Consider the following 21,374-nt stretch of genomic DNA (forward strand, 5'->3'; position numbering starts at 1 on the left):
AGACCACACGGTCAGATATGAGAGAGATCCTAAAGAGCATGACGAAGAACGGAGATTAACGGTGGATATGGTGTGTCCTCTGGGCATATAATGCATCGCAACGTGTTTACACACACTGTTCAACTGTCAATAACACTTTAAAAAGTACCTGGATCTAATAAACACAGGAATGTGTGAATAATTCACTGAATTAAACACATGCTTCTGATCTCATCAACACACATACAAGGATCAGTCACAACATTAAAAGCACCTGCTTAATATTGTGTAGAACCTCCTTGTGTCACCAGAACAGCTCGGATCTGTAAAAGCATGGACTCCATAAACCCTCCGAGGGTCTCCTGTGGTATCAGGCACCAATACATTAATGCAGATCCTTCAGGTTCTGTAAGTTGTGAGCTTTGGACTCAGAGGATTGGACTTGTTTATCCAGGACATCCCGAAGATGGAAGATGGGATTGAGGTGTGGGGAAATCGGAGGCCAAGTCAACATCTGTAAGACTTTGTCATGTTCCTCAAAGCATTCCTGAACAGTTTTTGTACTGTGGCCAAGGTGAAAAAGTCCACCTCCATGAGGGAACACCTCTGCTGTGACATGGTGTTTGTAGCCAACAGCAATATACAGGTAAGTATTACAGATCAAAGTAGCATTTACATGTTTAAGAAGATGCAAGGTATCCTGGCAGAGCATTCCTCAGAGGATCACACCGTCCATGCTTCTTTGCCTTCTTCTATTAAAGCGTCTTGCATCCATTTACTCCCCGATTAATGATGCTTACTCAACCAACTCTCCCTCTGATAAAGCGTCCAAAACACGTGTTCACAGTGTGAGATTATAACTGTGGACAGCAGCCAGTACAGCTTGCAGGAATGTAACCCCACAGAAAGCAAACTGTGAAGCATTTTCTGGCACTATTATAGTCGGTTTTGAGCTCTCATGAGTGATTGGACCAAAAAGGTTAATGGTGCATTCACATCAGGATTGTCCGGGGAACACTATTCGATTGGGCGGAGAATTCACACCCTTCTTTGGTCTGGATTGCTTTCACACTTCAACTCAAGCGAACAAAACTGCCTGAACAATGTCCCACGCTTACAACTGCTCACCAGGAGCAATATTTCCCAAAACGACAACTGATTAAGGTGAAAAAAAAGCAGGAAGGAGAAGAAAACCCAGCTCACCGATTGGCCAGGACTGAAAACAGAAACCTTTCCCCTTCAGCTGGCTTGTTCGCTGCACATACACAATGCAGCAACACCAAATTCATGCAGTCGGAGGGGTTTTGTTTTTACTTTGGTGTTAAAATCTAAGATGGATTTCACAAAAACACTGAACCTCATGAGCAGCAGAACAGGCAGCGAGCTATCCAGCTAAGATGTGCTCACTTCCATTTATTAGTTCGCTGGATGGTGCATTTGCTTTCACACACTTACAAGGGAACCAAGACCCCCGATTTCAGCCAGACCACAGTTCACTTTTTTGGTCCAGAATGAGCGTTCACACTGCTCCAGTATTATCTGTAGAAGTGGACCAGGGATTGTCTAAAGCAGACCAAACAGTGCCAGAAAGAATGCACCCAAACTTCACTGTCCATGCAAATGAGCTTTAACCGCCCATGTCCCTGTCAGCGGCTCATCGTTTTTACGAGTTAATGACCAACACAAAATGGGAAATACAACGCCCGCTGTTTTGGACTTCTCTGACCTCAGTCTAACCATCATAATTTGAGTCGTGTCCAATTTGCTCAGATATTTAGGCCAATTTTTGCTACTCATAAAACAACATGCTGTTCTCTTAAAACCTGATAAATTCCCCCGACAGACCTCACTGTCATGACACAGCTAATGCTGCTAATTTTGTCACTCACTCATGTTGTAGCTGATCATTGTATAAAACATCAGTCGGCCCTTTTCTGTGTTTTGCGTGAAGCACTTTTTCTTCCTTGTGTCCGTGTTACTGGTCAAGCCAAACAAAACTGCCCAATAGAAAATTCAGAAATAAAACTGAAAGATCATTTGATAAAACTATGTGCGTCTTAAAAGTGAACGATGAAATCAGACAGAGCAAACCTTCTGATGCCACTTCAAATATAATCAGACACAAAATCCTCTGCTGTGTGAGGCGCTAGGAGCACGTGTCTCCGAGAGCATTCTGTAACTGATATGTGTCTTTTCCGATCATGAGACAGGTTAATATATTTGGATGAATCAGAAGACTTAAACAACAAGCTACAAACATGGCAGAGCTAAGCAACATGTGGCGGCTGGCTGCCGAGTTACAAGGCTGGGAAAAAACAACATGTTTCCATCACAGTCCCATTCAGCTACAGCATGCCAATCTGCTCTACAATATCTTTTCTTTTTTAACCTGCTGAAGGTATTATTTCTTCTGTTTCTTAATAAGCACCTGTCCAGTCTGGAAACAGGCCATGAAAGAGCTGCAGAGAAGTGAGTTCTTTCAGCTGTAGACTGAGTGGTGACAGTTAAATATGCAGAGGATTAACAGCCATTTCTTTTTAAGACCACAGCACAAAGGAAACTTCTCCCCGAACCCATCTTTGTGCACTCTTATTATATGAGTGTGTGTTTGCATGTGCAGACTTCATGCTAATCATTAACATTAGGTGGCTCGGTGAGGTGCCCTGCCTTCTGGCCAAACAGCAAGCGGATCTCACAGATAAAAAACCAGGCCTCTTCTAAGAATAACATCTGTATTGATGTTTCACAGTAGGTACAAAATAGTCTCATTCAAATGAATGTAGTTCTGAATATTGTGGCAGTGGTTGTATTTGGTAGCTTTGTAGCCATTTCACTGATAGCTGAAGTTCAGCCCAAACTGCGTCGTGCAACAGGACAAAGATCCAAAGCACAGCAGCAAATCTACAACAAAACAGGTCAATAAATCAAAGTTCTGCCATGGCTCAAAGTTTGGATCCTCAACTTGACTGATGCCGTAGCAGAGCTGTTTAACAACACAACAACATAACAACTCCTTAAAAAACTCTGATCAAAAGGAATCCTTACAGGTAACAGGTATGTTCCTGCTGCTGAAGGCGGATCTATGAGCTGTTCAATCATGGAGTGTGTTGAAGTTGTCCACACACTGTTTTTGTTCAAAGCGTGACAATGCAGAGTTGCTGACCTGATAAGGACCAGATGATTATTTGTTATTATTATTTATTCATTTTGGTTATCCATGGCTGTACATACATATTCACCGAGCTTTAATAACACGTGGGTCTTACTTTGTTATTAACAGCAGAAAAACCTCCTCTGCTCTCAAACATCAAAGTCACAAGCTGGAGACTTGGCAGGGTAAACTAAGTGATACCAAAGGACAAACATTCCTGTTTCACTGGACTGGAACAAACTGCATGAGCAAGGCTCCATAGTTTGCACATTATGTTTGTGCATGTATGTTTGTGTTGAGGGACTCCAGTGCCTTTAACCCGGAGCGTGATTGGTGCTTCCTGTACGTGACAACCCAATGCTGCACTGCTAAATGAACAGGTAATAGAGGGCACACAAAGTCTTCCTGCTGCTGTCAGAAAACTTGAAAAGTTAATGGAGGCGTTTAAAATTGGGTGTATGCCAAATCAAAATCATATGTTCAGTGACAAATGTTATGTCCAACGAATTTAAAACAAACTGTTGGCAATATTTGACTAACTGTTTTCGTGGTGGAATATGTGTAAAATCCTGTATTTTGTTAATAAAACTTCCTGTCACTGGTGATAAATTGATAATAAAAACAGATTTTACTAAATTCCTGCATTTTGAGCTGGCTGCAATATAGATGACATAATAAAAAAAAACCTTGATCATGTATTTATTTTTCAAAAGGAAGTTAATCATTCTTCAGCATGCAAACATCCTGCTGAGGCCGGCGCTCTTGATGTAAACAAAATGGCAATGCTGTCATGACTACATTTCTATTCTACTTTTTTACAATCGGTAGCTGCAGCAGTCGTTTGTGGGATATAATAAAAAGGACTGGTGAATTTGATGGGATTAGTTGCACATGTTTTTTACCATTATATTAAGTCTTCTTACACAAGCGTTTTAAAGTCTTTGAGTCATACGGCACCATGGGAGGCACCAAAATCAGTTGCAGAAGTGCTTCTCATTTCTTTTACCACTTTGTGTGTTCTTGTTAGCTCTAGCAGAAGCACAGGGGTGAAAATCCTTGGTGAGCGTATCAAAAGATGCTTTATATAGCTGGCTTAAAAAGAAACAGCATCATGGTAGTTGAGATTACTGAAAAGAATAGGATTTAAAGAGTTTGGCTCAATCCTTGATAAACGAATATTGTGTTTTTCCTGCTAAAATGTGCAGTTTTCAGCAATTATTAACTCATCTTTTACTGTGTATGCTCCAAAAGGAGTTAGGATCCATGCACAACCCGTGGAGCAATCCTGATTTGGAGCAAGAGGATGTGATTTTAACGTGCTTCCATTCAGTTTACCTTTCTTCTGCAGCTGTGCCCTCTCCTTCTGTTGAAGGTCTATCTCCCTGCCAAGCGCCTTCCTCTGTCGCTGCAGCTCGCTGCAGAGCACGGCGATTCGTAGCTGCATGCATTCCCGCTCTTTCTTCTGGTCACCGAACAAAAGAGAAAAAAATGAGGAAACAGAGAAAGAGGATAAGAGAAAATATTCAGCATGTGGTCACAGCAAGATTCAGAGTTTATTACATTTTGTGTACACCCCAAGATTCCTACCAGAGTTTTGAGAAACACGCTTTGTTTTTGCAGGCTGATCCCACGTCTCATTGATTTAATACAAATCCACTGAGAAAATGCTTGCAGTTAATAACACAGAATCCAACGTCAACAACTAATGACAAGACGGAAAGAGAACGATCTGACTATTGAAAACATCTCTGTGAGCCCTGAGATCAATGTTATGGGGGGGGGGGACTCTTCAGTAATAAATCCCAGTCATGGGAACGGCTGGGTGCAAGTTAAGTGGTGTGAAGTTCCGGCTTTTGACATCCAAACAGCTGATCCGATAAGACGGGAGCACATGTATTTCTGGGTCAAAGCTGGATTTGGACATCGTGAAGTATATTTTAAAATGTGATGATCATTTTTGTCAGATTTCATACTGAACCCAGTAAACAACGCTAATGTGATGTACGATTACAAGTCCTGCAAGTTCTGCTTTCAATCATGCACAAAGTACTCATTTCATTTCTTTTTAATCCATTACTGAAGAATAAAATTATTAAACAGCTCCTCTGCTAAAACAAGCCACCAGACGTTTCTTCAATTCTACTGTTTAGATTCTACTGAACACCACTTGAAAATAAAGCCAACCCAGATCTTCTCATTTGTCTTGACAAATTAGATAGCTTTTTATATTAATATCTAATATTTCATTTTCTGTGTCCTGGCATTGAAATAGTTAAATACTTCAGTATGAGGACTATGAATTCTGTCTAATGTAGTATTGTTTTAGTATTGTGGCATTATTCCCGTAAATATGAAGCCACAGAGACCATTATCTTGGTGTAAACTGAAAACAGGAGAAACAGCCGCCCCTACCTTTAACCTGACAAGACGTCAAATTGGGCAGGTGTAAACACAAGGCGTTTTTAAACTGATGCAGACGGTGACATTATCAGTGTGTTATCACAGTAAGGAATGTGTTTTTGAGTGGCAGCAGAGGAAGTTGAAAATATGCCTGCTGGAAAATTTGGAGACAACAGCTTGTGGTTTGATTTTGTGGATTAGCTGAGAGAATGGGAGCTAAATGACCACAAGAAGGTGGGTGTAGCTGTAGAAAGACACTTCACTGAAACCTAGCGCACATAGAAATGTACTCATGTTCTCAAATGAATGACATCACAGCACAACCTATCAACTCTGTGAATGTGCTCAAAACTCATCTCTCCAATCTCTCACACTTTGCCTGACCAGCAGAGGAAGCAAAGTCACTGGTCAACATCTTGTCCTCTCTATGGGGTAAGCCTTCATCAGGCTACATGTCTCTGTCTCTATCTAGGGGGTCCTGGAGGAGGCGAACTATCTTATGAAAAATGGTGCAGGGATGTGGAGCAATTTCTGGTAAACAGAACCACACAATGACAAATATTTCATTGGGATGAACAAATAATTTTAAAAGATGCAAATACAGATTTAATACAAAGTTAGACTGATTGTAAAAAATGTTTGTGTAATACAAGCTGGAAGACAAAAACATGGAGTTACAAAGGAGAATGAGATGGATAATAACGCGCTGGCAGGGAGTGAGATTGTGATTCATCGTGTGACCAGGGACCATGACTTCCCTCACACACACACACACACACACATATTTGCATGCTCTTAGATAGCGATCGTAGCCTGGATCTGAAGAAAGGCAGATATGCCTCATCTTGAATATTTCTGAGGGCTTTGAGGAGAGAACAGAGAATCTGCTGCAGAGAGAGAACTGATAGAGCCTCCATCCCCAGTGTGTCGCACCCTGATACTTGCATGTTAACCACTGCTGGCTTTGGCACGAACCTTGAACCTCCTACACTTTCACTCAGCGGCAAAGTTGACAAGTGGGTCACAGCCATATGTGTGTGTGTGTGTGTGTGTTTGAAGGAGAGAGACTGTAACCCACCACCAGGGTCTGTCTGACTCGACTGAACATCAAACAGCAGTGGGTCAGCTGAGTAAATAAGCAGCAGGCATGATGGGGGGCTGAGAGCATGTTATAACCCAGCAGATTAATGACAGAGAGTGGGTGAGAGGGTGAAAGGGCCATGTGCTGGGGTTGGCGGCCTCCACTTTGCCCCCCTTTGATCCAGGCTCACTATGATGTGCACATAAGGATACTACAGAGCTCTCAAAAGGCGGAAACCCTCAGAAGAGCCTCACAATGCTCCACTCACTTCACGTTGCAAGGGCTTTTACAGAAAGGTAGAAGACGAGGATTATGTGATTTATTAGCTGATTCGAGCCCTGAAAAAGGGTTTTAGGGAATGTTTCAGTGAGGGAGAAATATCCGAAGAGTTTTTGAAAGGGATCCTTTGTAGCTAAAAGAATGGAGCCTCTTTTTTGTGGGAAGGCTAAAGCTAGTGGAGCAGCTTTAATAGGTAGGGTGAAGGTCTGGAGAAAGGAACAAAAAAAGAAAAATAAGCATATCAAAAGCTGATAGAGATCATGAAGGATAGCAACAGCTGTAACAGCTGTCTAAAGAGGCTAACTAAAGAGGCGATGAAAACCTATAAATTTAGTTTCTGTGCAACAGTGCATACACTCTCGAAGATTTCAGACGTTTTTATAGGACACAAAAAACACAACCATCCAGAATTTTACCATGTAAGGTATATATTGCAATGACCACACCCCAAAAAGATTTTTCTAAGGGCAAGTCTACCTGGAGGATAAAAACAGCTAAGTGTCACTGCCTCAGGACTTTTATAACAGCAGAACATGGGGGGAAGCTTTTGAAGCGAATGTTTACAATAAACACAAAGTCAAACCGGGGATCAGCGCTGCGTTTTCACAGCTGTGTGGCTGCCAATTCCAAAAATGTTAAATATGCTTTCTTGCTTTTGCTGTGGATCCCAGTTGAGGATATGACAGGAGGTGGAAACATAAACAGGGGATTTTGGCCAAAGCATTATCACTCAGGCAGTGGGATATTGCTCTCTCTTTACTTTTCAGGTGAGCCAAGAAAACATTCAGTAGCTGCCTGCGGGCTAAAATGATATCTCAAACTGCTTTACGACACAATTACATCTTGGACTATGAGCAGTAAAGGCTTAAAAATCCTTCTAAGTACTGTGAACAATACAGTCTGCTGATGCTTATTTTTTAGGGGCCAAACCAGTAGGCTTGTTATCACTGATCACAGCAAATTACAGGTCTGTGGTGTTAACTGTGCTCTTAAAAAACATTTTTCATAAAGCATGTTATGTTTTAATATTTTCCGAAGCCACAAAATTAATCGCAGCTTTCCACTGTTGCAGGATACCATCAGCTGATGAAAGAAAAACGCCGACAGCTACTGAAAATAAGCAAATATCGCTGAGGCGACCAGCTGGGCTGTTAAAGCAAACATAACGTAAATGCTGCTCAAAAGGCTAAAAAGACATCTCCAAGTGCTTAAGGTAAAATTTCATATGTGGATTTAGGTGTTAAAACCTGCTAAGTATTAATAAGCAGTTACGGTCTACTGCTCATTATTAGTGAGGGAAACTAGCAAAGCAGCTGCTGCTCCACAGTGTTCGGTAGTGTTCTTAGAAAACACGTCAAAAACTTTATTATCTGTACATGTTTTCTCATAACACAAAATTCACAAGATCCAACAAGCAGCTGGAACATGTGACGGGCAGCCGTCCTCACCCGCTCGGTGCAGCTTGCTGTCGTCCTTAGTTTCTCCTCAATTTCCTTCCCAATCCTCTGGACCGTCACTTGCGTCTGCTTGATTGCTCTTTGGGCTGTGTGAAGCCTGCGGGGGAGGGAGGATGACAACACAAAACATCATTTTAATAGTTCACACTGGACCACAAGCACAACACAGAGATAAAACTGCATTTCCAAGAGATCATTAAATTGATTAGTTGTATAAAAACTTAGTTATGAGTATGGCAGCAACTCATTCTGCTCAGCTTGATTGTTTACTGCTAATGTTTACATGGCAAGATGAATTATGATATGACTGTTTACACTTGGGGGATAGTCATTCCTTAGTGTGTTTATTATCTCTCTCTCTCTTTTATTTGTTTTTACCAGAGAATTTAATGACGGGTTCTTCTGACATCAAATAATGGGCAAAAAACAACTGTGTGAACAGTCCAAATGTTAAAGGTCAGCAGCTGAGAACAGATAGATCAAGCTCTAATATAGCACAAATGACAAGAGCAGTTCAATCTCTACTGTTGTCTAATGACTTAACTGCAGTTCAATACAAGATCAAACACTGTCCCAACAGACCTGAACCCATCAGTCCCACAAACAAAAAGACAACCAAGACAACAAAGGAGCCACTAATTGACCAAAGCCACAATGATGGAGGCCTATTTCCAAATTCCAAGTCATTGTCATCACTGAAACAGAGAACAGCAACATTAGTATACAAAAGACAAGCAAATGCATTATTTAGACCATCAATCACTGGAGCAGTTAACTTCCCAGAATGTTTGCTCCAAGTCCAGAGCTCATCGAAAGACAGACAAAACCACCTCAGCACAGCCCACGGGACTCATCAACGGACAACAATCCTACATGGTGGGACTTGAAGAAAAGGAGGTCAGATAGTCATCTCAGTTCCATTCACAATGGCTGCAAAGTTCCTTCCATGTCCTCTTTCCTTTCCCTTCATACTTGCACTCATACCACCATGATAACACAACGGCATCAGTCCGCTGGCTCAAAAGCTTCAGGATGCAACAACAGTGTAAAAACACCAATAAACATCTTCTTGGCTTATCTTGCTGTTGATGAACGCTTCTTTCCAGAGGAAGTCAAGGAAAGAGTTTGCTTTAAAGGTATTTTATCCCATTTAAACGGCATGAGACATGAGAAGAGGTTATGCACACGAAAGCGTACTGTAGTTTATACCCTTTCATGGTTGATGATGTTGATTCACTTCTGGAAAAGTTCAGAAGAAAAGAGCAGAAATTGGACACCGACATTGTGGTTTGGGCCTTAACGGTGATCTGAATAGGGTTTTCTCCAGCTGTGTGCTTCCTTTTAGTCTCCAAGAAACTGCTTGTGTCAAAAGGCTTGACACAAGGGTTTATTTCTAATGAAACCCATTTAGTCACCTAGATATTGCAGCCTTTTTCTGGCAGTCAACCTTGGGAAAGAAAAAAAGGTTTCATGACGATATAAACTGAGCTGGAGTAGAAAGACAGGAGAATCATTTCATGTTTTCTACCCACATTTGTTAATCTGTCTGAGGTGACAGTGATAGCATTTAGAGATAGTCCTTTAGAACATCAGGGCAAATCTGTTTTGACAGCTTCATCTGTTTGGGTGATGGGAGAATCTGATATGTCCTTTCGCCCGAGGTTAAAGTGGTTATCTTCTCCCTGCTTTTCACGCATGTCTGCCCCCTTACCACACCCTGGGCCTTAGCCTAATGCCCGCCCATCACTACAACCTGCAGAGCGGCAAGAAGCAGGAGTATTCCCATGCACATCCCACAGCTGGACATGACGGGGCAGCTGTCCAGAAGAGATCAATTCACTGGCCTTGACAACTTCCCCTTTCCTTGGCATGAGAGGCGTATTACAACTCTTTACATCGATTTCAGGAAGTTATGGCGGACGCTGTGCAGTGATCCTGATAAACATCAAACGAACAATAACATTTGGATCTTCCACCACAGACCTAGTTTCTACAGGGGTGTCAGATCAAGTTATGCTTCTAAGACTTCCAGATTTTTTTTTGATAACATATCTTCCTAAAAATTCTTAGACTCTTTTACAAACAGTAACATCTGAGTTTTGTAGATAATGAAACAGTAAGCAACTAAGAAGCTGAAAACTGGAAAAAAAACTGATGAGCAAAGACTTGACTACCTCTCCAACCAACTGCATTTGTTTTATGTTAATTGACCTCAACTGATTACCTTAATCTAAATATTTGCTGTGGTTCATGTGTCTGGTTTGCATCTGCATCAAATCAGGACAGAAAAGAAATCAGTAAATACAGATGTATCTTCTGGCTCACAGAGATAGGCCAGAGAAAAGATGTGAGGGATGAAGTTTGTCCTGTGAGAAAACGTGAAGGTCTGGGCCATCGTACGGCTTTACGTTGCTGTTATATTTATCAGTGTCAGTGGTGGGATATCGGTTCACTTTACTAAATAACTTGTCTAATGAAATGAAGCACGTGTGCCTCTCCAAAGATTTTTGTTTAATTTAGAATTAATCTTCACTCCATTTCTAGAGGAAAATAGTTCCTAATAGTTCCATCAGTTAGTTCCTAATAAAAACATATGAAAAACGTAGAAAATATAATTATACTTTAAATTTTACAACAAATAGAGCTAAACTGTTTTTTTTAATGAAATCATTTGGAAATTCTCTATTTTTTCTATAAACCAAACAAAAAATAAAATTAGGTAAATAAAACTATTAAAGAAAATAAGTTGCAGCACAACATGTAAAAGTGGAACTGCTTCTATCAATTATGACTTCATATTAAAAAAAATGAAATATTAGTCTAAGTGTATAGTTTATAAACTCAAAGTCGCTGAACACTTGAAAACTTGGAGAACAGCCTGACATCCATTTTAGGAGAACTTTCTTTAGCTTCACACTGCAGCCGTAATAAATAAATGAAACCTAATAAGTGACACTGTTGAATATTGCAACAATTACAACATCATCATCATCATCAAATGCTTGGATGTGTGCTGTAATATGGAGTGTATGCTGTGGGCTGTGTTCCACTTCTGCACCAGTTCATGGGGGGTAGTTGTAGAGAAAAAAGCAGAACTTACTAATTGGAACGCGGCCGTCATTAATGTGCACGTATCTGTTTTATTTCAAGTCAAAATATCTTTGAAATATTGCAGGTGTCTATGTAACAATATATCGTGCAGCTACCTCACGGTTAACTGCTCTGTTCGTAACTTGAGGAATCCATAAACATCTGGAGAATAAACTGTGGAGATGAACAACAGAACTTCCACAGACTGAACAAGTACAGTAATGTTCCACCTGAAATCTCATCTTTACATTAATGTGCAAGGACGGGTACAAGTTTAAATCCTAGAACAAAAAGGTTGATTCAGAAAACAAAACAACAGGAAGCTATAAGGTTTCACGTTGACACAGTTTGAACATTAATCATACGTACATATGGACATGTATATTTTGCTATAGTGAACCACATTCAATGTTTTTCTCAAATGATCCAGATGCGATGACTAATGTCTTCACTAATTTCATTTCAAAATCTATTATCCAAACAGCAGTGGGTGAACAGGGCAGCTAACTAACCAATTCAAAACAGCAGAGGAAGAATAATATGCCCCTTAACACCTCTTCCGGTAACACAACAGACAACCACAACAAACAACACGTTGAAATTCTCCCTATAAGCTCATTGCAGAAGAATGTCAACCCATTTAACCACTTGCTTTTTACCTCACCTCACCATTGTCTCCACGTACTGGGAATGGAAGATAAGATTACTGGAGTGAGGTACTTTGGCAAGCCTGCATGTGCATTTCTTGCCGCTCCAGGCTGATCTTTTTGTGGAGATCTGCTAACTTGCTATAAGCCATGTTTACATGAAAACTACAGCAAAGATTCAGACAAGCTGAAGAGATCTCAGAAAAGATATGTTTAGTCTTGAAAGGGTCAGAAAGGGGTCATGCAGTTAGATGATTATAGATAATTGTAGAAGTTGGGAGGAGTGATGAGTCCACGCTCCCCGTTCTTGTCTTACACTAAAATGTCAAATTGTTTGTCAAGGTTACTGTGGCTGCCAATAAGACTAAAAATACAAACTTGACAATAATAATAATAATAACAATAATAATAAGTAGAAGAAGAAGAAGAAGAAGAAGAAGAAGAAGAAGAAGAAGAAGAAGAAGAAGAAAAGGGCTTTTAGGCAAACAATTTTTTCTATGTGTGTGTGAACGCAAAGCCCCAAAACACAAGTATTTGTGACTGCTAGCATTCACCACAGCAGCTCTACCACTAGAGACAGAGGGAAAAATAAAATATGAAGCCATAGTTTGACCAGTAGTAACAATAAAAGAAAAGTTATCTTCATAGGTGTGAAATGAATCAGGAGTTCTACAACTTCACAGCAATTTTAACCTCATGCAGCCAAGTTTCAATCTGTAATGAGGTCAAGATCGCAGGGTCACCCATATTCCAGATTCCTGTTAAAAGCAAGACCCCAACACTGTACAGCTCATAGCATCCAACCAGCAGGCGAAAAGACCTCAAGGGCTGTCTACAGGAAAGCATTATCCCTTCAACAGTCCCAGGAGGTGCAAGACCTCCCATAGAGTTCTGCCTTCACGACGTGCAGCTTCTGTTGACACATACTGTACGTACAGGCATACTTCACAGAGGAGCATACACAAGCAAATCAGGCTGCATATGGGTCTCATCACAGAAGAAAGGAAAAATAAAAAAAGGTTTCCCCTAAAGGCTTCAGGAGTTTGAGACACTGCACTGAACCGTGAAAGTTGTGCCCCCGAGAATGATGTTTACCATGTGTCACCAAGGCCACTGCTTTAATATTCAGCATACACAAAGGGTTTGTTATGTGAAGAGAACTCAGTGTCGGCGAGTAAGTGTTTAACTCTTAACATGCAGAAGGATGTAAGTATCAGCCAAGTATTTCCACTCAAACACCACTTCAGTCTGCCATTTAAGCATTACGCCATGAAAGATGACTTTGGACAGTTATGAATTGAAACTGTACACCACTCCGTCACCTCGTCTGCCTCCTCCAGCGAGCCCATTATGCCGCTAGATGACGTGGGCTACTAGCTGCCGCCAGCCCTCCCAGGTCATCCTTCCTCTTTTACTGTTCACACATCAAACTCTGCACTGTAAAGCTGCAAAGAAAACAAACAAAAAAGAGCAGCTTTGTCGAGCAGCTGGCTCATCTTCCTCACTGTCTGCCTAGCCTTTTCATGCTACCCACACAGGGGCCTCTCTGTGTAGGATGTGGCTTGCCCTCTACCTTAGCTTTCTGATTGATGATCTGTACGCTCTCTCTTCATCTCGCCATCTGAGACATGTTGTGTTTTCGAGCCCACATCATGATGTTACACAAGCTAAGGGTGTCATCAAGTGGATCGGTGCTGAAAAGCAGACCGAATCAGCTGACAAATTACCGTCATTTTTCAAGATTGGTGTGTTCTTTAGTGAAGAGGCTCACATCTTTCTCCACTGAATCGCTTCACAAAGCAAGATGTTTTGCACTTAGTGGGAGAGTTGGGCGGGTGTCTGACACTGTGGCCGTCCCCTATGGACGTGCATCACCGGTCTCAAGGGAAAAAAAGACATCTACATCATAAATAAGGCAATTTCATCCCACTTCAAGGAACGGTGCAGTGCCACAAGTGCAATTTACTATAAGAAGTGTATTTACCCTCGAGCAGCGCTCCACTGGAATGCTTCAGAAAGTTAATGCTCTTTGAAGAATGCAGAGCTCAGAGGGTCAGAAACTAAGTACATGCGGTTATGTACCGGGGGGTGTTGGGTATAGTCTAATCCCTGCTGGAGTGTACAATATGTAATTAATCATTCTACTGTACATAATCATAAACTATGTGAGCATGAGTGCACCAAGCCAAGTAAAAACTCTGACAGGGGTGAAGAGCTGCAGGCACAGCAGTGTGCGCGTGTTAAACTCCTCAGAGTCCCACAGGGTGTGGATAGAGTGAAGAGGATGTGAAGGATGGCTGCAATAATAGAAAATGTAAGAGCAGAGGTCATAAAAGTTATGGCTCAAATTGTGCTTTTTCTCCTGCGAGCTGCTAGGGAGGCAACAGTCTCCCCTCATATAAACATAATCCATGACCACTTCTAGAAAAAGGGGGAGGGTGCTGTTACAGTTCAGCCAGCTTTGGCATAACTGCTCTTTTCTTGATACTGTAAAGTCTTATGATGCATATCTGGCCTAAAATATCAGTGGAAGCTTTCAGTGTTCCTAATGACAGGATCCTCATCTTCTTTTGGAAGTTTCTAAATTGGAGCTTCCTGATAAAACTGTATTTAGGTAAAACTGGGTGTAATTATGTTTATATGTGATAAGGCTTCAGCTAACAGAGGGTTACCCTTGGGGGAAGACCTGGTGATTCTGAAAGTGGTGTTTCCACTCTGCCGCATTTTAAATATATATGCAGAACAACAAACTAGTGTTTGTCAACAGATGCCGGCAGACGTCTTATGTCTCATGCTCTTAACTGCTGAAGCAGGGCTGCCTTTCTGACAAGCAACCAACTCTGTAAATATCTGCTGCCCTCTTGTGGTGTAAACTGGTATCTCTTCTTCCCATTTACATCTTTTTCCCATTTACATCACCAAGCAATTTCCCTCTGCTTCCAATCCAAAGTTTGACATTGGCCTTATTGATAAAGCAGTTAAAATGTGTTTGACATTTCCTCCATTCAGTCCAAGAAGCACTCAGTAAACTGCACACTTTGTGAGTTCACACTAAGATGGAAGGCCAGCCGAGCTGGCCTGAAAATGGCTCTATGAAGTGGCCTTTCATATGGCACCATCTGCTGGACGACATATGACCAAGACAAACCGACTTAAAGGCACAAAGTCTGGTCGCTTGAAAAAATGGATGAAAAGTACAGAAATATAACTATAAAAGGCAAAGATATACATTTACATGAAGTCATAAATTGTAAAAAACCTTTTGGAAATAGTGAAAACCCACCGCCTGCAATAAATCAGAGACTTTTAATTTAATGAAATAGCATGCATTACTGCAGGATGGCATGAATCTTACCTGAGCAAAGAGAAAACGCTGTAGGAGTTCCTGACTGAACTCTGGTCGACCTGAAGCAGACTGTGATTCTTCCGCTCCGACTGATCCTGCAAAGACCACATGTCATTGTTTCACTGCAGAAGCCAAGTGGTGTCCAAAGAGTCGACGAGATTAGGACCATTATTGTGAAAAAGCTTTGGAAAACAGACTAACAGCTCTACCTTATGATCGAAGTCAGCTGCATAGTAGCCATCATTCAATCCAAATATGATCTCATTTGGATTTCTGGATCGAATCTGCAGACAAAAGCGAAGGGGTAGAGGCTGAATGTAAGGACAAAGAGAACAAAGAGCAGCACATCTGGATGTGCATGAGACTGTGCTGTTTGTTTATGAGCTTTGAATGCCATCTCACTGTGAGGGATGGTGATAGCATCGAGTTTCTCTGTGATTTAGGAGTGATTTCACTTCGCTTCAATGCACAAACCGGAACTGAGCCAAACTTAAGTTGCAATAATATGATTTTTAAACAGACTGCTGACTTCAGTAGGTATTTTTTTTTTATTCTTAATATCTACCGTATGCAGTAACTAAAAACAGCATCTAATGCTTTCAAACTTCATCACACTGAGAAGTATTGACATCTAGTTAGTGATAACTTGAAATATATATGCAGAAAACAATAGACAAAGACTTTTCTTGACTTTAAATCATTTTTAAGAAACCATTAAGAATCACTGCAAAGCACTGTGTCTGCACTACACAGAGAAACGTTTTATACGGCGAAATAATGAATGAAAACTTCATGCCTAACAGGGAACTGAACCTTTGGCCTGTGACATGATCATTTTCCCATGTAGGAAGGTAGGATTTACTGCAGCGTAAAATAAGAAAGGAATGTACGATTTACTACTATGTAGGATTTACTTTATTGAAAAAAAATCTTAAAGGAATGTAAGATTTACTGTAAAGGAAGGAGGAACATTTCCAAAAAGCTGAGCCACTGCAAAATGTAAATAAAAACAAAAAAAAAGTTTGTAAATCTTTTAGACCTCATATTTAATGGACTCTCCGTGTTTAATACTTTGTCTTTGAAGATTAAAAATCCCTCAATATATTTCTGAAAATAATACAGACCCACAGGCAGCTTGCATTAAAAACAGACACCATTCTGCGTGGGCTCTAAAATACTTCAGAAAACTATTCTGAGCACAGTTAATCATCATTTCCACAAATGTTAAATGTTGAAAAGGTTCATAAAGCACCATGCAAAGAAAAAAAATAGTTAGAAGATCGAGAAACATTGCTACCCTATCTGGGCCCAACACCATTTAGAAAGGACAGATTCAAAAAGTAATCCCAGATTTAGGATTTAAAAAAATCCTATTTTAAAACTGTTTTCTAGACCATCCCTTCCCAAGCTTGATCATTGTAAAAAATTAAATAAAAAAAGCCTACATTTATCCATTAAAGTTGGCATTTTTATTAGAGCTCTCAGAATTAACAAGTTAATGCAAAGATAAAACGAAAACATGTTTAATGAAATTCCTTATGAGAAAATCAGTTTTGGGGTCAAAATTAAGTTGAACTCCACATAAAACATTTACCTGTTATCCTAAAAGGGACCATTTTTAATCAAAATGTTCTGTTTTGACAGAAAATTAGAAAATAGTTGAAGGAAGAACCATGAAACTTCATCAGAATAATACTTTAATTATGAAATTGCATGTTTAAATGCACAAAGGAGGCCTCGTGAATTTAAAAATCTAGTTCATGGCCTAAATGACTGTTTGGTACATGGAACCATAAAATGTGCATTTCACATATTAATTTCCTTTTGGTCTAAGAGTTTTGATAAGGCATGCGGCATTGTCCTCTTTCTGTGGATTTATTCTGTATACGTCTCGTGTTTCTCTGCAGGACCAGCCTGCAGCACGTCCCATCTGACCCGGATATCTAATCCAGGAGAGCCTGAGGGCCGAGTGTTTTCTCAGGATGCTAACTTTAAGATGCATTCCTGGATAACCAGGATTGATCAGCGTTGGATCAGACTCGGTGTGCAGAGCCTGTTTGGGAATTTCCTAAATGACATCCAAAAATTTAACTTAACCAAGGAAGAAGCAGAACAAGGTGCTGCGCAGCATCATCCTGAGACAACAATGTGGATCTGAAGTCAGACTTGACTAGTATTTTTGCCTGGAGTGCAACTGAAGCCCCCCCAAGAGGGCAGGGCTGCATACAAACTGTTCCCACCTGGAAAAAGCTGTCAACATCCAGTCAGGTTCTTTGCCACTGAGTCGGAGGGTGGCCCACCTTCAGGCCTCAGAGGAAAACAGACTTTTAGCTGTCAGACTGAATGTTGTTTCCCTCCAGCCCACCAAAGGACAACAGCTCCTTTACAGCAGAGCAGCCACACAGTTATTTTACCAACTGTATGATTTGCATCCAGGGTAACTAACATATTCATCATGTCATATTCATACCTAAATGGCGTATTCCCAGGAAACTGGAAAATGAGCAGGAGATGATTCCATGCTGCCTGGAATGAAGGTTTTGGTGCCAGATGAGGAAAATCTCCAAAGGTCAGTGGTTAGGAAAGTATAACTAATCAATCTGTGGTACTGACTCTAAAATTGCTGCAGTTGAGAAGGTATTTTAATCCTCCCAAATAATAACCTAGAAGACTGCCAGACAAACCATTTATCTCTCCACACAAAAGTAAAGGTGTTGTCTGCTGCATGTATGTTGCTAATTAATAACCAGATAAGAAGTATTTTCTGTGCTAACCTTAAATTATATGATAACCTGGACCATTTTTCTTCAACATGGACAAATGTACATTTAGTAATGATTAATGCATTTCTGCTCAAAACTGGACGGCTTTCTAAAATTGTTGATTCCATTATAATTTTATTACTAATTTACTTTCAAAATATATGAAAACAAAACACATATATGACACAGAACCATCTGGCTTCATAAAATATACCTGAAATTTTTCATTTCAGATCAAGTAAAGAAAAAAAATTACCAAACCACCCAAATGTGAGGAAAAAGGTGGAATTGCATTTCTAAAACATCTGAATCATTTTAATACACAACCGTGTCTTACGGAGCTCACGGAGCTGATAAGACAGGACACATGGCTCGAACAAGACAGCTGTCAAATGGTAAATGGTCTGTACTTAAATAACGCTTTACATCATACATCACCTTCACACATTCACACACCCATTCACACACACATTCACACACTGATGGCGGAAGCTGCCATGTAAGGCGTTCAACCGCAACCCATCAGGAGCAATTAGGGGTTCGGTGTCTTGCTCAGGGACACCTCGACATGAGCTCTCCGGATCGGGATCGAACCGGCAACCCTTGGGCTGCAGCACTACCGCTCTACCCACTGAGCCAAAAAATTGGGGCGTCAGACAGCTGTCAGTGGAAACCACCAACCGATGACAAATATTGTTTTCATTAGTGAAGTCCATCACTCAGAGAACTCCAGCAGCCTATAATAATACTGACTGGATTTTTTATTTTATTTGTTTCTAATAAAACTTATAGAACCATCTCAAAATGTGGTGAAAGCAGTGAGTGGGTGCTGACCTGCTGTCCTGTGTATCTGAGGCCATCCAGACTGACTTTCCACTCAATGAGGAGCTGGTATTGCTCTTCCTGGCCCCCCCAGATTCTCACCACGAAGCAAGACACTGAAGTGTCCAGAAGGTCTGGGAGCATGCCAAAGTCCAGGCTCCTCCAAGTTGGATTCTGGCAAACACACATAAACGAGAGGAAACAGAGTCAGTGCATGAATCTGAATGAGCGCTGATCAACACAAAGTAAAAAATGATTTTTCATTTATTTTGTCCTGATCAAAACACAGAGCCAACATGTATGCAGCAGCTTTGTTACACGAATGAATTCTATACACGGTAAATTTGACAGCAAATATGCGTGTTACCAAGATAAAATCACAATGAATCCCTTTCCACAGCCAAGTAAAAGTAGTTTAGTAAGTGAATCATAACCTTAAAGTCTGATCTCTATTTCTGTTTGTATTCTGTACCTGAACGTCCAGGATACCGACATGATTACTAGCCTAACAGCAAAGAACTGGGCTCATGTAAATCAGTCCATTACGTGTGATTTTTCTCCATCAGGGGTAAAAATCTCCTGCTTCCAAGGATAGGCAATGAAAAAATGTCCAAACTAGTTTTACAAAGTCGTTGGAATGAGGATGGGAGAAAAAAACTAGAAAGGCAGTTAGATGAAAACAGGAAGGCTAAGAGGAAAGTGAACCATGAGGGGAGAGAGACAGAAAACAGGAAAAAAATGTCGCAAACACATAAACTCAACAGAAGAAGTAGAGATAGGAATCGAAAACTGGTTCCAAATTTAGCAAAGCATCAGAATCGTGCACCACTGGGCTTATCAATACTTCTATCAGTGCTAACGGGTGCTGGCCTGCTCTCTGACTGCTGATAACCTGTCGGGCACGCAGGTTCGTTTGTTGCCAGAACAGAGCGTGGCTTCATTTCACTGGGAAACAAGACAATGGCACAAGCTCTGAAGTCTGTACTGGGAAGCCCGAACATGGGCACGGGCCTTAATTTGTATCGTGCTGTCTGCATGCACTTTGAGCCGTGCACGAGCAGAGCGCAGAGGGGAAATGACCTGAGGTGTAAGTAAGATAAGTAACATCATATTGTTCAGTTCTTTAATGAAACAATAAAATATAAACCCGTGCTAATGGAAAAGCCTAAAGTCAGGCAGGGCGCCGCCCTGTAGAGGAAACACTCATTCAGGAGCCAGATACTGGATCTATGCATCACTCATTTATTCACCTGGTGCATCTGTTTCCGGGGAAAGTGGCAGCATTACATTAAAAAGCATCACGATACAGCGGTCAGTGTTTCTTTTATTGCATTCTTGGTTGACTTAACGTAAACATTTACAGAGTTTTATATTAAGTGATGTCAAGAAGTTGCAGGAAATGGAGAAATTGGGACAACAATTACAAAAGGATTGTGTAAGAATAAATAAATAAATGAATGAAATCCACCTCTTGTGTGTTTCACAAGCGTTGCTTCACTTCTAGACCTCCAGTCTGTCCCACTCTGCTGGATCTCAGATTAAATGATGGCAGCAGAACCTCCACCTCATCATTTCTTTGATTTTATTCTGGACCGTTGGTGTCGTTGTTTCCCGTTTTCCCAGACTTTGTGCATACGCCGTGGAGGTAGGAACATTCTCCCGTCAAGTTTGGTTTTTATAAATCCCAAAAGTTGACTGATATGTGGCATACGCCGGTACCTAAGCTTTATAAATGAGGCCCCAGATCTGTAGTTCTAGCATCCATTAGCTGGACATTGTTATTGATCAGAATCATTTTCTTTTCATCATTTATGTGGAGTTGACAACGATTCTAAACTCAAAGTTCAATCCCTAAGGAGGAGTTTGGACTGGTAGATACCAGGTCTCATTACTCCTGGACCGCATCATGTCTGTCCAGGGTAGCGAATGGCCCAGTGTGACTGGAGACCAGCTTAGGTCAGCTCATGAGTCAGCCGCGAGCCGGACTGTAATGGCTTTCTATCCTCGGCTGCTTCTGCACGTCATGCAGGGCTGCATCTGTCATTAAAACAAACATGAGAACAGCCAAAAATCCTGTTGTAATATACAGCTGGGTTGTTTACACAAGAGAGAAAGGCGCGTAGTGGAAGCAGATATCAGTCAGCTGCTGTCAAAGCAAGCCTGACATTTAACACAACAGCACATTTTACAGGAAATCACAAATAAGTCCAGAGGTACGAAATGTATGACTTTAAATAGGCAGCAGGTAAAAAAATGTCAGTCTTGGCGAGAATGCATGAAGCTTGTCATTCTTCACAGACGCACGACACAAAACGACAAACACAGAGCCAACCAACAGGCTGCAGGTGATGGCAGCTTCT

General features: G+C 40.9%; 1 protein-coding gene across 1 annotated transcript in view; it reads right to left on the minus strand.

The window, feature by feature from the left end:
• uvrag (UV radiation resistance associated gene) overlaps positions 1-21,374 on the minus strand; it is a 93,715-nt gene that overhangs the window by 68,382 nt on the left and 3,959 nt on the right. The window contains exons 4-8 of the mRNA XM_042008702.1: positions 19,027-19,188; positions 15,640-15,714; positions 15,440-15,525; positions 8,339-8,444; positions 4,466-4,592 (exon numbers count right to left, since the gene is read on the minus strand). Of these exons, the coding sequence (XP_041864636.1) occupies positions 4,466-4,592; positions 8,339-8,444; positions 15,440-15,525; positions 15,640-15,714; positions 19,027-19,188 (556 nt within the window). The remainder of the gene's footprint in view (positions 1-4,465; positions 4,593-8,338; positions 8,445-15,439; positions 15,526-15,639; positions 15,715-19,026; positions 19,189-21,374) is intronic.

This window comes from Melanotaenia boesemani, chromosome 15 (assembly GCF_017639745.1).
Source record: "Melanotaenia boesemani isolate fMelBoe1 chromosome 15, fMelBoe1.pri, whole genome shotgun sequence".
Lineage (NCBI taxonomy): Eukaryota > Metazoa > Chordata > Actinopteri > Atheriniformes > Melanotaeniidae > Melanotaenia > Melanotaenia boesemani.